Below are 17,460 nucleotides of genomic sequence, written 5' to 3' on the forward strand. Positions count from 1 at the left end.
TAATTGGCCAAAAAAATTTGTTTCTCACACTTTATGAATACTGCACATGAGCACACACACACACTCCTGTCATCACCATTCACCCTTTTCCTGCTCATTCCCTGTTCCTTGCCCACCAAGCGCTACCTCTAGCCCAACAGCTTTCAATGCCTTTGCTGAGACACTCCAGTCCTTTACACTTGCCGCATCCTTCAGTATGCCTTTTTTGGTCCCATTGCAGTATCCCAACAAAGTTTGCCACCAAATGATAGTCTTTTCAATTCTGTGTGGCAAAAACAGGGAAGATGGACCCCCCAGAGCAAAGGGTGTCGATCTTCCTACTCCCCTGTCCTACATCAGAAGTTTCCTGTCCTTAGCAACAACAGCACTGCAGCACGAAAGCAACCCTGCAGATATACTGTTTAGGCTAGAAAGTCAAATGCCACCACAGTGGGAAAAGCTAAAATGTAGGTTGTGGGAGCAGCAGACACTTGGCTGGGTGCATGTGGGAGTTGTGACCCCCGCATTGCGTTCCATCCCCAGGAGCATGCACTGTTCTTTCTTGGAGGGCTCTTTCCTCCCTCAGTGCTCAGGGTAGATAGTGCTGAGCTAGTAAGTGGCTATTTATTTTGCTTTCTTCTAGTGGTTCAGCATGTGGCTCTGTGACACATTTGCTGCATATTGTTCCAAGCCTGCTCTGAAGATAGCCTTTGTTAATTCCCTCCTGAGCTTTTCTGTGGAGTTCATCAGCGCAGTACTTGTGTGCCTCTTAAATGTTAATTCATTTGCTGCCATAGCACGACTGTGAGGGGGTTTTTTTATTTCCATTTTGCATGTGGAGAGCTGAAGCACAGTAAGATTAGGGTCCAAGTATTCCCCTAATGTAGGGTGCACATTTCCCAGTGCTGAGGGTCCAATTTTGCAGACTGCTCAGCATTACCTGGCAGCCTGTGTGTTCAAAGAACATGTCCCATTGATTTCTGTTTCACGTGAGCGCTGAGTATTTCTGAAAATTAGAGCCCAGAGTCTACAGCTTGGCAGGCTGAAAATAGGCAACGTGCAATCTCACCACCTGTGTGAAGTTTGGTTTAAGCGACTTGCCAGGCCAACACAGGGGCTCAGGGAGAGAGGAAGAGCAGGAGCCGCTTCTCTGGGGCTGCACCCAACAAGCTTAACCAAAGAGTCATTCCTGGTTTCCATCAGCCATCCCCCTAAGCATCCCCATTTGCTTGCCCACTAAGTGTGCTTCCTAGCCCAGCTGCTTCCAGTCCTTGGGGCTCCCATCCCAGTGACCCCAGTTCCCAGTATCTCATCTGGGTTCACTACTGAATTCTCATCTCTCCAACTCTCCTGCCAACAACGGGGAGGAGGCAGCCATAAGAGTATCAGTCTGCCAAATCCCAGCTCTGTGTCTTGCTACAGCCTGGCCTAGTGCAAGGAAAGTTGCTGCGATCACAAGTGAAAGTTGTAATTACAAAAGCCCTCTGCACCCCATGGCCTAGACAGGAGATGCACATTGTGGGTGTTGAACCAGCAACCCAAGCTGCACAAGTTTATTTATTCTGGGAGACCAAGCTAAAGCATGAGGCAATCCTTAGGGTCATTAAATGCTAAAATTAAATATGTTTCTACAGAGCATGTGTGAATTGCCTTTTCAAAGGCTTGTAACTCAGCCAGATGTAGGTGGATTTTTCACAGGGCAGCAAAAGACATAAGCAGTATAAAGCCATTTGTTTTATTAAGTGTCATGTCTCTAATCTAAACTACTAAACTTTTGGCAAATTTATAGCCAGCTGAAGGCATGATTTACAATGCAATATTTTAGGCAGCCTGAACAGCACTGGTTCTGCCATTCCCACCTCCAGCCTGTGTTTGTGCACCCGTGCACTCATCACTGGTAATTGAGTGCTGTAAACAGATGAAAACCACGCTGTCATTGCCCTCAGAGAGCAACCAATTTCCTGTCTTGTCCCAGGGAAACCCCAGGACCAAGCTACACATCCCTCCTGTCCTGGTTCAGCCATGGCGACTCTGATCTCCTCCTCGGCTTCTCTCACTCCTGCCTCCTGATGATATTCTGTACCGTCTCCCCTGCAGCCTCCCCAGGACCTGCTAACGTGACAGATCCACCATTTCCTTTCCATTTCTCTCTCTTTTATATTAGCAGAATTCCAGTCAAAAGCTATAAAACTGTTCAACACCTAATAATCTACGTTGCTAGATAATGCGTACATTACATGGTATGCATGTTCCTGGGACACCTGCTTTACTATCAAGACATGACTCATTCATAATATGCATATGGGGGAAGCATTTCCACAGAAGCATTCAGAAATTCTCCATTGTTTGAAATAATTCCTAATAAAATGTGAATGTAAGTCTTGCACCGTAGGTGTCTCATATCATAGAGCTACTTTAACTGAAAGCTAACATGGACTCTTTCCCTTTTTCCCCTGCACATGTGGAAATGCACCCCAGCTACAAGCAGAGCAACCCAGGTGCCATCCATGGGCAGTGAGAAGTTTTCACACATTTTCATACTGATTTTTATTTGCTGGTATTTTACTACTTCTGCAGTAAATTGGTGCTGACTGTGAACCGGCATTAAACATGACCCATAAAAGCAGAAACATATGGCAAAGGAACATTAAGGTCACTCCAAGGATAACAACTAGAAAAGTCTGCCTTGTACAGCCCAGCTGGGCATATGGAGGAACCAGTCTGAATAAATAAAAACCTTACATATGTCACCCCCATGAATGGCCCCTTTCGGATCTAAAACTGCTCCAGTTGGCATTAGTGTATACCAGTTGTGATACCCTTCTCTCTGGGAGTAGGATCCCATTTCTGAGAACCAACAATTAGTTTCAGCAACAAGTTCATTTGAAGATCAGTCCTTTTGAAAACGCACACATCAGGAGGCAATAATGGCAAGCCCTAATCTGTACTTTAAAATCCTTTCGCTCTAATCTAGGACATAAAATCCACATGCTCTGACTCAACAACAGGTTTTTTTCACTGCATTTTCAAAATGCCTGATATGGAAGCTTTTGATGAACCACTAGGTAGGTCATCACATCTTTGGGTGCTCAAGTTTCTACTTCACAGAAGGAAAAGTTAATGGTGTCTTGATGCATGAATCATACATTTTCACAATTAGCATGCTTGGCTCTACTTTAAAGGTTTTACTTTAAAAGTTTTACCCTAACTCTTAATGAGCTTGACTTGGTGACGGGAATGTTCTTGCAATCCATGTTATCCTAAGAATAATTTTTAACACCAAATTTGCTTAAAGTTATCCTTAATTAAACTTTGATAAAATAAATTTGATTAAACAGCAGAGGTTGTTTGGCCAGAATATATATGTAGCTATTAGGTAAAATTTCCTTTCTCTGCAGGGCAATTTTAAATTGGTTTTCAGACCTGTTTGCACTGGCACCAGGTTAAAAGCGAGCGCTCTTTTGATGCCTGGGAGGGCAGAGAAGGAACAGTCAGCTCCCAGGCTGTGCTGGCGACTGCATGGGGAACAAGCAAAGGCAGAGAACAGTCTTTGTCACTTGGGCTGAAGATCAAGTTCAGACAGCAAGAAGTGACCCAGATGCAGCTGCATAAAGGCAGATCTTGTAAAGAAAAGCAAGTCACAGGGAGGCAATGTGCTACTGCAGGTTACTTGCTGCTGCTGGACCAAGTGTAAGAGCAGGTTGACACTGGAGAAAAAGGAAACTCTTCAAAGAACTGAGCTCCTTCACATCTTCCCCAGTCACTGAATCCATCTCTCCAACTGGGGATGCTCGCTGACTGCGGTTAGGTACCCAAATAGCTACAGGCACGCTTCTCCCACTCCGGCTGGCCAAAAGACTGTGCCCTGTTGGCACAGTGATATGTTGAGAGCAGCCTCTGACTCTTTAACTGCTAGGCTTAACCATCCACCATTCATTACACTGCACACCCAGATAAAACCTCCAGCTGTTCCCAAAAACAACAGCTCATCAACAAAAGCCAGGATGAGTGCCTCGGGCAAATGCTTTGCTTTTGTGTTAGCTCCCTGTTGACTAAAGCAACCCAAGGCCCCTTTCTGACCATCAGGGCTCACAGAAGGTTTGGCCACAGCTGAAAGGGAGGTGATTTTCTTCCCCGTGCTCTGAATTTTCACACCATTTACATTGCTCTCAAATCCCACAGCTTGTAAGTGACAGGCTCCCTGCGTGGATGCAGACCGTTCGGAAGAAATGGCCCAAGACAGGGGAAGTGCGTGCGTTGCCATTGCTGCTTCCAGGATTATCAAACGGACACAGCCAAGCTCTCGGATTGAAACCGACTTTGCTATTACTGTATTAATGCTGGTTTGCATGTTTATTACCTTGCGCATTTCAAACTTCACTGAGCTGAATCTTAATAAACAGATATATTCTGAATGGATTTTGTTATTGTTGTGCTTTTTTTTTTTTTTGTCCCTCCCCCCTGGCCATTAAGACTCATTATGTGGAGTCATCAGCTGGTTTGCTTTGTTTCCCATCTGTTCATACAGTACTTGAGTTCTGGGATTTTTCCCAGGGTGTGAGATAATGCTGCAGATGGGAGTGCAATTTCCACTGTTTTGATTTTGCCCCAGTGGGGCTTCGTGTGGCCACTGGTGGAAAAATGACGATTGCACTGGTTTTGATTAAAGATTTTCCATATTATAGAAACTCCTCAAATCTCAAAATTTTCAAGATCATGTTGTGAACTAGAGTCAGTGGCAGGTTTTTTTTTCTAAGAGGATTTTCAATCCTCTCCCCATCTACAACGCCTCCATTCTCTGAAGTAAACAAGGACTCTTTTTTTGAGAACAAATCTTGTGCAATTTCAAGTCACAGGGAAAAACCACCCCTGCCTGTGACTGGGGAGAAGATAATGTTCTAGTCCTGTTGCTGTTAAGGGGAACAGAAATTGGAACCTAATGAGACTTTGAGGGGCAAGTCCAGTCTCCTCTGACCATTGGTAGACACCTCATATCAGACCTTTCACTTGTGTATCAGTTAGGTTGTCATACTGACAAGCTCTTTCACTAATTCACTCCCTTGATGTCTCGCAAACCTTCTCCCCTTATTTGCAGCCAAGGTATACTTTGGTCAGGTTATACCCATTTGATCTCATGTCTAAGTTGTCCTTTTTCTCAAATACCTGTTCTCTCTCCCCAGTTTTTATTCCCTTCTGTATTTGTAGAGAATGATCACATCCATTTCAACCTTTGCTCTGCGAGGCTGAACAAACCTCTCTCTTCTGTAGCTTCTTGCCGGAAAAATATGCTCTCTGCTCTCCTCACCCTCCTTGCAACTCCCAGGTGAACTTGTTTCAATTTATATTCATCTGCCCTGGTGACGGGAGCTAAAGCACTGCTGTCAGTCCTGAAGCCAACCTACAGAAACGTACCTGCTCCAGTTTCACTCCCTCGCACTGCTGCTTGGTGCCGTGTTTTCTCCTGGTCTGCATTTTGAGACTTGTTTTAATTTTCAGGTGATGACTCCAATCTGATTTCAATCACATCCTGAAAATGCCCTCTTTCTTCCCCTTTGCATTCATTTTCTAACATAGATTAAGTGGCTACAAAAGTATTTTGATCAGTTATTCTCTGATTCCATCTCCTGGTATTTTTCTTCCAGATCTGTAATTCCTATCTCGATTTCTCAGCATCTTTGCTACTAAAATTGCTAGACACTATCTTTGGAGTAGGTTGTACAAAGGTGTGAGCTTCTCTCTAGGTGTAGGATGGTGAGCTCTGAGAGAGGCCTCTCTTCCCAACTTTGCCAGATCCACAATTTTCTGACTCAGAATCGTTATTATTTGTACTACATTTCACAGGAACATTTTCCTGTGGTCACAGCGCAGACTCCAAGCTATTCTAGCAGCATTGAGCTCCAAGATTAAGAAAGCTTTAACACAACACTGGCCTAGTGGCAGCTCTAGCAAGGACTTGCTTGTATGGCTTTACAGCAAGTGGCCGCAGAGCCAGGAGGGGCAACCAGCAACCCTGCCCCTTGTCACGCAGCAGGATGGTTATCCGAGGGGGGGGGGAGCAACTGCTGTCCCCCCGGCCTTCAGGGTAAATCCACCTCTCATAAACATAAAGCTACTTACTGGGCATATAAACCTGCAGTGATATCGGGGAAGTCAGGGAGGAAAAGACCTGTAATTGTTCAGCAAGGTTTTTCATCCTTAAATTACAGATACCCAAGAATGCTCAATTTTCATCTATTTACTTCTTTCAGAGGAACATAAGTGCTAAAGAAAAGGTCATTCATCCTGGGTTTTTTTTGTTAAACCCAACATTTTGGCATAGAAATGCTTACAAAATGACCACATTTACTCAAGAGTTTAAAGATTTTTACTCTGTGAGTGGAGGAGGAGAGATTTTTAATGGAAGTGCAAAATTGCTTTAATAAGGGGAAAAAAATGATAGGGCAATTGTGAGGGAATTATATTTAAGATGAAAACTAATGCTAGGAGATCACCTATGCTTACTGTAAACCTCCCGGAAGTATCCAGGAATCTCAGCCAGAATCTTGTTGTGTTACAGATGTATGAACCTAAAGAGGCGAAGAGGGGGGATGTATAAAGACAGCTAATGCTGGTAGCAGTCTGCAGACCTTTTAATAGGCCTTAGATATAAAACTGGTCCAATAAATCTAATAAAGCACACAATTATGCTTCCCAAGCGTAGGGTTTTACCTCAAGTCAGGTCAAAACGTAATTTCAGGGGAAGAAGAATCAAAGCAAATACTCAGGAGAAAATCTGTCGAAGCAGTGAACTTTTCACCTCCAACAGCTAGTAATGACCACGGGGTACAAGATCAGATGGTTCACTTAACCACCAAGTAACAAAATTAGGCTAAAAGTTAGATCTAGTCTGCCCAGAGGCAACATGACAAATTAGATTCATCCACTCGCCATATTTGTATTAATGCACTTTTGTATTAGTGAACAGATTAGTGAAGGCTTTGCCTTGAGGCAGGATTTTCCGGCACTGAACTCATTTTCAAGCTGAGGTTTTCCCCTGAGAGCACGATAAGACCCTCCCTTCTTTGCAGCAGAGGATCTGATCCTCAGCAAAGATTTACCTGAGAACAGCTCTTAACACTCTGGCGCTTTAACCACTGTAGATTTCTTTCTATAAAGCTACGTAGATTGTACACTCTCTCTCTCTATATATATATATATGTATAAAAATCATTATGGAATATTTAGTTAGCATGTTTCCAAAAGCAGTCAGTGTGTTCCACTGCTAAAATTTTTTTTTTAAAAAAAAGTTGTTTCAAAATCAATTCTCTGGGACAAGCTCTGTAAACTCGTCCTGGCTCCCAGCCTTGCTGGCAGTCAGTGGTGAGAACTGCTGACTGTGCAGACGGCCGCCTCTCTTCGCGTCGTGGCTGCAACCTGCAAAGGGTCGTAGCCCTGCAGTCTCGTGGCCCTGCGAGTCATGGGACTCACAGCACTTAATGCCACTTATAAGTGTGAGTGTTTCCAGCACGAAGCTTCTCTTTGCAGCTGCAGCAATGTGGCATCCCTCTGACCTGGGAGGGAGCTGTGAATCAAGAATGCATTTCTTTTTTGCTCTGAAGATGAAAGTCTTTTAAAATTAATTGCATGACATTATGGCTCGTCTGTGTTGTCAGCTTTGATTTTGCTGTGACAAAATGATGGCTGCTCCCTGTCATACAGAGTGACGCCGTGTCTGTGAGCACCGCACTCATCAAGTGGCAGCAGTGAGTTAAAGCATCGCTGTGATCTGCATGGAAAGCAGTTTCATGGAGTGGGGCATGGAGGGTGAGGCAAGTGCAGATGTTACACTCCTGCAGGGGGGACAACCGGGCCGTCACTGCTGCTGATGATGTTGGCTTTGCTGTACCACCCACAAACCTGTGCCAGGTATCCAAACCGCCTCATCTCATCCCCACAACCGTGCAAATTGCTGACAGTGATGCTCTCGAGAGGTGTAATTGAAGCATTCAGAGCAGAATACACAACCAGTAGATCTAAAATCAGAGATCTTAAAAGAGCAGCTCTGCTGCCTTAGCAGGGCTGGATGGAGAAAGTGGGAGCAGAAGCAGCGGGAGGACACTAACCCATTTTCCCTTTAGAGGGCAGTGGTGTTCACGGTACAAAAGCTGCATTTCCAAGGAGGCAAAACCCTTACCATTAACAACTGGGGTCAGCAGCACCACTGCAGGGTAATAAGGACCAGTACTGAAGCGGTGCTGCTGGCTGCACTACGCCGTACAGAAGAGTATCTCCCTCTGATACACTTTCGGTAATGGTCTGTGCAGGGGCTCATTAATTTCCCCTTGTTTTCTTGCACAGTAATCAGACAAGTAATTATGGTTCCACTGAGAGGCTTCCTTTCTCCCACCACACCGTGAGCACAGTCCAGGGTGAAGTGCTCCTTACCGTCAACATTTGCCAAATTACAGCCTCTCTCCGAGCCAGACGAGCCCTTCCTGCTAGATTTATGCCAAACCTGTTCGGAGAGCCAAGTGAGAAGCGATTCTGAAGGCGGTACTAACCTTTTCATGGGTTTCGGTGAGGCCTCCCGCTCCAGGTTGGAGGACGCATGCTTCACGTGCATGGCGTTGTAGGAGGTGTGGGTGTACTCATTTTCATCACTGTAGTCGGGACCGAGTAACGTTCGAGCCCATGTCCCCATGTCGTACGGAGGAAGAGTCCCCCCAAATTCAGAGGGCAGACATTCAGGATGTATTAGCTGGTGAAGGCTGTTCAGGTTGTTACCATGAAGAAAGATCTTTAACAAGAAAAAAGAAAGTTCAAAGTCATCGTCGATTCCTTACTTAATAAAGTACAATGATAGCAGCATTAATGAAGCGTGGAGCGTCATTCGTTGACACTGCAGTTTCAGGTGGGAATTTCTGAAGTGCTCAGTGCTGGTGCAGGTGGGCAGGAGGAGGGGGATTAGCTTTGGGGTGTGCAGCTGAAGAATTAGGATGACACCATAAACACTTCTGAAAATCCTGATTTGCTTATTTTTTGGCACATGACACTTTCACTTCCTTATGTACCAGATCAGGGAAAGTTCAAGTCAGAAATAATGACTGATTATTGCTACTGTAAGAGGATAGAGGCTAGTAGGAAGAGCGGTGAGAAGAAAAGGGAGGTAGTGGAGCTTACTGAAAGAAGATATGAAGAGTAGGTCCTCAATGTCTGAGAGGACAACCCAGCCCTGCACGCCGGGACTGACGTTTCTCAGGAGCGCAGGTCTGTGTCGCCACTTTGTACTATTTCAGCAACGTTTGTCTCTCTAATCCCTCTTTGCTTTCAGGCTGGTACTACCCCTGTCCTGCCTGGTCAGATACACCCCAGGGTGAGCTCTGGGGCCTCCTGAGGGATGATGCAGTGGTGATTTGATAGACTGCAGAGAACAAATGGCTTTCACATGGGTTTCAGTGGGGAAGACCTGCCTCTTCTGCAGTGTGAGCAAACAGCCTTCAGGTATGGGCATTTTTAGTGGAAACGAGTTATCATCATGTGAAAACAGTCAACCTGCTGAAGGAACGAAATAGGAAATTTTACTCCCACAAAAAGAGTTGAGCTGAAGTTTCCCTCACTGCAGGTGATTTCAGCCAGGCCTGATAATCCCTCCACATTGCCAATTCTCTCTATCCATGAGCATGTCCCATTAAAATGTATCTACACTTTGTTAGTGATAACAGCTTTCTGGTCCCTGGCTGAGTTATTGATTCAATCCAGATCATTGCAAACTGTAAGTTTTAATAAAAGCACCAATTCTCTGAGCTCATATGAAAAATGCAGAGAGAAAAAGAAAGAAGAAAAGAAAGCAGGCAGCTACTCAGCTACTCTGGTTTCACAGCTTCCTATCCCCCCCCGGCCCCTTCCAATTACCCTTTTCCTTGTCTTGTCTTTGAGGAACGGTTTGATTAGCGTGTACAGGGCATGGATGTACCAGGGCTGGTTGACAAAATGGACTCCTCCAAAACGAGCAGGAAAGCTGTCCTACAGAAAGAAAGAAAAGGAAGGCAGTTAATAGATGCAGTGCTTTAGTTTGGCAGTCAATAGGATGAAAGTCAGAGGAAAAAGTCTGCCTCTTTCCATCTGCAAACAAGTGCTGGGCTTGCTGGGAGGGGGGCAGGAGGGAAATGGAAAAAGAAAGATGCCTGGAAACATTTGCATCAGTTTCTTCTGTTAGCAGACGCAGTGCCTTCTTCCCTCCACACACTAACGCATCAATTGCTAATGATTTAAAGTAGGCTCTCCAGACACTTTGCCTGAACATTTTTAACTCCATCAGGGCATCTGACTTGGCCGGGATGGGAAGTGAGAGGGGGGCGATGAGCGCCGCTCCCTCAAGGGGAAGCTTTCTAATTTCTCATTGTGCGGCGTAAGGCAAGCCCCCGGTTCCCACGCACATCGCTGCACACAGCTCACCTTTTCACCCTTCGGCCTCCCTGCCTCCCCCCTGCTAAAATCATCATTACAATGGCTGACCTTTCGGGGTGAGCGAGCAGCATATTATGGGGAGGAGGATGGGTGGGAAATGCTGATAAGTGAAGGTGTAGGGAGAGCGCACCATGACGGCACCATGGAAACTGCCGGAGCCAAGTGCTCGCTGCCAGGCTGTGCGCAAACACCCTCAGCATTAACATGCAGGTAGCGTCCCGCCGGGGACATGCCGGTGTGGCACGCTTAATAAAAGAGGAGGTTGCTGGCGTGCCTCTAAAGGTTATTGTATATTGTGATGAGTATTTTGTACCTACACTCCCATCTAACAAATGTCAGTCAGTCAGGGAAGAGCCTAGGGTTTTTTCACATTGCATAAATAGTGGGACGACGGTTGCTCCTGCGTGCAAATATGCTTCCAGCGAGAGAAGAGGTGCCTGTCTCTCCCCTGCGAAGGGAGATCCTGGTGAAGCAGTTCTCAACCTGCCTGTGCTCCTAACCCCCACAGCTCAGCACATAAAGACAGAGCATAATCAGGTCTCTTCCTTCAGGGCTTTGGCTTCCGGATTCAGGCAGGTTCATTCCCCCCCCTCCCCCCCCAATTAGCATGGGGTATCCTGAGGCTTTCTCTCACCTTCCTCCAGAGCATCAGAGATTGAGCACAGCTGGGGAGGATATGGGGTAGATTTGTGAGATGATATGGAAAATCCCCTTATACACCTGCTCAGTATAGCTTCTGTGCCGCTTCAAGGTCTAATTGTTTCCCAGATTGAGCACTATGTAGGCGTCCCACCACCCACCTCCTACCACCCAGGGCAGATTGGCAGAAATTTGCTCTTTAACGTTGACCATGGATAGCCTTGGCAGTCATCTTAAACCATATGTGGGTAATGTTTGTGAGCGGCCACAGGCATTAAGTGATACCTTTTTCTTTTGCTATACAGTAGCCACTTACACCTCAGACACATCAGTTTACCTGAAATCATTACAAATCTCAGTAGTGGATGCTCTGTGCAAGCCTAGAGGGCAGTCAGGCCAGCACACAGGAGGCCAAGCAGTGTCACATAATGGGTCATCCCATTTTAAATCCCGGAAAACTATGAGCTGAGCTTTTATAAGGATGGCATATGATCTGTTGAGGTGTTCATTTACTAAAAAGACAACTGCATTTCCATTGCTGCTGAAATATTCATTAGAGTTTAGGGACACAGATCTGACGAATAAACTACTGCAGTGCTGCAGGTTGCAGTGACTTCAAATGGGCTGCGCTGAGAAACAGCTGCAGAGAATCTGAGCCCACCTAGAAAAAAACATTGACCAACAGAATTGTGAAGTGAAGCCCAAAGTGATTTCTTTACCTAAAATTGGGTGTTAGAGCAGACCACAGCCAAAAATGCCCATCATCTCATGCAAAATTCTCATATTCAGTTGCTTTCCTCCTACATGGGAATGAAAATTGGAAGATTTAAAACTTTTCACAGAATATTCTATAAAAAAAAATTAAGAAATATTGGAATGTTCCATATTTGTGCTTTTTTTTTTTTTTTTTTTTTTAATTCTATATCTGTCAAGGCAGCTGCCATTCTAGGAGCTGTATCTCTAAGGCAGAAGTTCTGGACTCCTTTGCTCTTTGGTGCTAACTGCCTCAGACATCCCAGATTGTACCATAGCAGCACAGGTCAGTGTAGCAGGTACAGTCTGAGTTTGAAGCAAAGGACAGTAAAGAAATGAGAGATGGAAGACAGGGGAATAACTTTAAAATACAGAGATTTATACTGACCCAAAAAAGAAAACTTGTTTTGCCTGCTCGCTAGAATGCAACGATGAAACTAATAACAATCTTCAGTGAGAAATGTCAGTCAGACTTCATTTCTGTGGGGGAACATGGGGTTTTTTTAGAACATGTTGACCAGCCTTAATGACACCACATTATCCAGAAAGGTCTGAATGCTGAGAATTATAGGAAGCGACCAAAGATTTAAACTGGCAGACTGCCCCTAGAAAAGGTTGACTAAAGAGACGGATGAACTCTCCTATATAGGAGATGACTTTTATGTCCACACAACATAGATTGTTGAGTCCATAAACTAGATTTTGTCTGGTACATTGGTAGATTAAGTGTTACAGGAAAGCCCCTCATATAACAGTTTTATTTAAAGGCAATTGTTTTATTTTCATTCTGAAGGTACCCCTGAAAATGAACAAAGACCCTTGAAAATGCACAAAGACCGTTTTCCTGGCATGATGGCCAGGAAAAAAACCAACAACCAAAGAACATTTTTGTGTGTGCAACTTTCTGCTAATTTTTGTTCTTTACCTTATTAAGCACAATAAGCTCAATTTGACCTTCATCTCTCAGTCCACCTGCATTTGTAAGGCTGTCAGTTAGAACAAGGACAAAGACATAAGATTTTTTTTTTAAAAAAACCAAAGAAATTTGATATGGGAATCATCCAGACACTGTTTGGAACTGCAACATACCAATTTTGCAGAAGTCCCTAATTAGAGCAGAGCTGTCTTGGAAAGAAAAGCTCCCGTCTGGAGGTCTGCCTCGCGCAGTTCCAGGAAGATGTATGAGACCTTTCCCACACCCCACTTAGTGTCTCTGCTGCTTTCCCTGGGGCAAGGTGAAAGTAGCTGAAATTGATTTTCTGCTGGAGAGCTTTTGCTTTTAGGAATTCTCTTTTGATTTCTCATGTCTTGTGATTCCTTGGGAAGGTGTATTTTATAATGAGGTACATTTTTTTTGGAGCCTACTGTGAAAAGGAACCTGGGATCATGGAGCCTTTTCTTAACCTGATTCCTTGTTAAAAATACCCAATCCTGAGGATATATTTACATTTTATTCCAATGGCATAAATAAACCATAGCACACGGGAATGGTCTAATTATTTGTGGGCACTAGTCTCATTTTATCTGATAACCAGGCTGGACATATTAGCATGGTGCTCAGAGATGAAATTGCAGTGTGAATAAACACATCCAACCCAGTGCTGATCTAGCTACCTTGCTACTCAGCAACAGCAGGGAAGAAACAGTGAAAGAACTCCAGACATCTGCTTGGGCAGCTAGCTCACTCCAGAATCAGACCAGGTCTTCTTCATTGTGACCTGAAGTGAACTAAATCAAGGAATACATCTAACCTTGCTGCAGTGGCACCTTTCCCAAACTGTAAAGGTAAACCTAGAGAGACAAAATTGTCCAAATACAGGTTTTTAGTTGTTTCTGTTGATTGAATGAAACTGGTGTCAAAGATGGGACTTGTCTTTTGCCTGATTTGTCTTTTTTTTAAATTTATATATATTTCTTTACTGTTTTCAGTTATCCCCTCAGAATCATCCCCAAAGAAGAGGAAGAAATGGACACTGGAGCTCCCACAGGCGCCTCAAAATCCACATAAGCTTCAGTATATCTTTCATTTCAGATTGGAGAAGTGTCTCCAAACATGCAGATCAGAGGAAAATGTTATGGAGGACATTGTTTCTCTTCTCTGCTCAGATCTCCTGTGCAGGGAAATTTCTGAACTGAAATGAGTCTGGGACTGAAAACTCTCGGTACATAGTGTTCCGCTAAATAGCTCAGGAGCAATAGCTACGAGGTGAATGGGAGACAATTTTTCACTATTTCTGCCTGTTCTTGCCTTCACGACATCTATTTCTTTTGGCATGAGTATGCATCAGAAACCTTTTACTGTCGTGGTGTTCTGAACTGCCTGAAAGCTGAAAATCAAGATGATCTCCCAGCACCTCCTCACACCAAAGTGTGGCAGAAAAGCAAAACAATATCTGTGGAATACCAAAATTAGGTAGAAGTCCAGCCTGAGGAATCTTTTCGAACTGCATGAATTGCCTACATAGACCAATGACCTGAGCCCAAAAACCAAGTTACAGCATATTTCTGTGTTACGGGACATCTGAATTTTGACACAAACGTTTTTAAAATGCTTTCATAACTTCTACCCTTTGCAAGCAGAAAAGCAAAAACACATCTTGCCATCCAAAAGCACTTTAATCTTGACCATACTTGCCAGTTTACTGGAAATCAAAATTTAATCCCCTTTGAAAGGAAATAATTTCCTGTAGATTCAGGAAGATTTTGATCATAAACAAAACTGTTTAAACCAAAAGGTCATTTAAATTGAGGGTAAAAGCTGCATCTTCATGCCTGTGCACTTACATAATCAGTCTCCACAGTGGATTAAAGCTCCCACAGACCGTATTAATAGTCAGGAAGATTTTATTAATAGTTCGGTGATAGTTTCTCCACAGAGAGATTCTGTGAATATGTGATTTTAATGGATTGGCACGATAAGGGAAGGAGGCTCTCTGCTCTCCAGCTCTGGATCCAAATTCAGCCTCTGAAACAGTGGCAGTAGTTGAAAGTTGTCGTCCTCTGATTTTACAACTTTGTCAGATACTGGATCAGTTGTGTCTGTCAAAAACACATTCCTGAGCGTGTTTGAATGAATGCCAAATAAAGCCCTTGGTGCAGACAGAGTAGGTTGACTTATAGTACGTGCTAGGAGAGAAGGTGAAGTGTCCCCCCCATCACTACAGCTTCAGCTTCTAATTTTAATGCAGTTCCTAAGAGGTGAATGCTTAGTTTGGGAAATCCCACGGGCAGGAGGTGATGGGAGGCAGCGGCAGGGCCGGGGGCCATGAGGACCATGGGACTGGGCTGCTCCTGCACCTCTCCAAACGGTCTCTGGGGCTCCCTGGAGCGGGAGCAGCTCGCCTGCTGCGATGACTGCTCTGAGCCCAGGCACATTTCAAATCTCCGACAAGTTGCTCGTCTTTCCGTTATCTCTTTTTGGTCCCCTGTGTTTTTGAAGAGACGGGAATGCAAAATTAATGTTGCCAGTGGCAATAATTGCAAACTCGTTTGCTTCTACCTTGGCATGCCCTCAGAGTACACAGGGCTTGGAAATAGCTGCAGAGTAGGGGAAAACCATTAAAAAAAAAAAACACGTTAGTGCTAGCAATATGGCAGTGTTGACCTGCTCAAATACAACTATGAAAATTGGGAAGAACTCATTGATTTTGGGTAAGCTGTGACTGTAACTGCTCACACCACAGAACTCTCTTTTCTTTGAAGCCTGCAGTAGCAAAGGACTGGAGGAAAATCACAGGAAAATATGAGTGCTTAGTTTATTTTTACACCGCATACCCACATATGTAGATGAGTACACTCTGAAGTACTGCTGTCAGGGAAATGGAACTGAAAAATGAACATTGGGATGCATTCTCCTAGACTTTTTTCATTATGTTTGTTATCTCTCCCGCTACACTTGATAACTTTTAAAATTCAGTCATTTGCAGTGGGTTTCTCCCAGTCATTATTGCACATTAGTGAGGTCCTACAGAGCATCTGTTCATGGGTGTTGGCAGATGGCACCAATAAATCAGGTTATAGAACACAGATTTGCTCAGTAAACTTTGATTTGTCCTGATAGAATCATGCTGTCATATCATCTGGTCTAACAAAATAACTTGTAACCTTGGGGCAAAAGGGGGATTTCGTCACTACCTTTTTACAAGAAACCCTTTGCTGAACCAGCTCAGAATAATTTAGGAACAGAAAATTTCCCAGAAAGAGTGACTCCACTGGATTGACACCATACCCCAGTGCTGCTTTTTAGTTTGGCATGTGCTCTGTTGATTTCAAAGTGTTTCACACACTTAAGGTACAAACTGAGGCTCCATCCAGAGAAAAAAAAAATAAAAATGAATAAATGTTATTGATAGAGAAACAGCAGATTCATTCAGGGATTTGGTTGAGGAAATACACAGAAAAGAGAGGAATTCAAAAGGTGATTCAAAAATAATAATAGAAATAGCACTGACACACTGATTTGGAAGTAGCCCACGCACGTGTGTGACTGGGGTGCAACAGTTTGCTCTAGATTAGGTCAGATTAGGTGAGGCCAGATCAAGGAGCTTCTGGTGGACAAGAAAGAGTGAAAGTCACACTCGAAGCTGAGGAAGAGTAGATTGGGTCACAGGAACAGGCGGAGGCATGTGAAGGGACACGAATTAGCCAGAGGCTATTTTTCAGAGTTAGTTTAGGAACTTGCTATGATCTTTGCAGCCAGCTCTAGCAAACCAGGCTAAATTGTCTCCAGTGTCCTGATTTTTGGTGTAAACTGTAGCTCAGAAACACTTTCGTATCCAGCTTTCTTAAGTGAGGGTGACTGCAAGCCGAGTTGCTTCTATTCCTGTATCTCACTGAACATGCACGTCTGAAATTAGTTGTGGGGGAAGGGAAAAGCAGCAGGAAGATCATCAAAGCTGAAGGTATTTTAGGGCTTAATTAGAAACCGTAAAATGTGCTGGGCACAGTGCAAGGCTGGCCTGGAGGAACGCAGGTGTTGCTGGCTGAAGTGTATGATCACAGGCTGGCTGTGATGCTTGGCTCTGCCTGGGTTACCAAGCCCTTGGCTGGCTGTGACCTGTGAGCTTTGGTTGATCACTCGAAATCATCATCAGAAGAGTCTCCATGCAAATGTAAGGTTTCCAAGAGAAGTGATGTCCCTCCAATCTTTTCCCTGACACCAGGACTTAAAGAAATGCTGTTTGTCTCTCCTTGAGCCATTGGTGGGTTGCTCTCAGTTTTGGATGTCTGATAAAGAACTTTTTTTTTCCTGTAGCCATATTTTAATGCAGGACCTTCTGAAGCAAAATGACCACATGCAGGATGAGCACATCCAGCAATGAAAGAAAAAGTCAGCATTAAGACATCTTTAAGGAAAGACCACCCTAATTTCCTTGCACCTGGCAAAGAATCCACCCAGGGACTGCTGGGGTCAAAAATTTTGGCATGGAAAACTTGACCTGAAAAATGTTCTATTTCTAATATACACTTTTTGAAAAAGAATAACTTAAAGATTTTTTTTAAAGTAATTTTTTAAAGTTAAGCTCTGAACAAAATTAATTAGTGCTATTAACCACTGCAGCCAAAATCTGCAATTTTCCTTAGCTGACCTGATTTAAACCTCTCTCTCTCTAGCTATTTCTGTTTCCATGGACAGGCCTTGCA

The 17,460-nt window shown here is 44.1% G+C and overlaps 1 protein-coding gene across 1 annotated transcript in view; it reads right to left on the reverse strand.

The window, feature by feature from the left end:
- The window catches only part of CLVS1 (clavesin 1), a 109,650-nt gene that overhangs the window by 9,000 nt on the left and 83,190 nt on the right, over positions 1-17,460 (reverse strand). Inside the window, exons 4-5 of the mRNA XM_075744018.1 lie at positions 9,871-9,981; positions 8,520-8,755 (exon numbers count right to left, since the gene is read on the reverse strand). Of these exons, the coding sequence (XP_075600133.1) occupies positions 8,520-8,755; positions 9,871-9,981 (347 nt within the window). The remainder of the gene's footprint in view (positions 1-8,519; positions 8,756-9,870; positions 9,982-17,460) is intronic.

This window comes from Balearica regulorum, chromosome 2 (genome assembly GCF_011004875.1).
Source record: "Balearica regulorum gibbericeps isolate bBalReg1 chromosome 2, bBalReg1.pri, whole genome shotgun sequence".
Classification (NCBI taxonomy): domain Eukaryota; kingdom Metazoa; phylum Chordata; class Aves; order Gruiformes; family Gruidae; genus Balearica; species Balearica regulorum.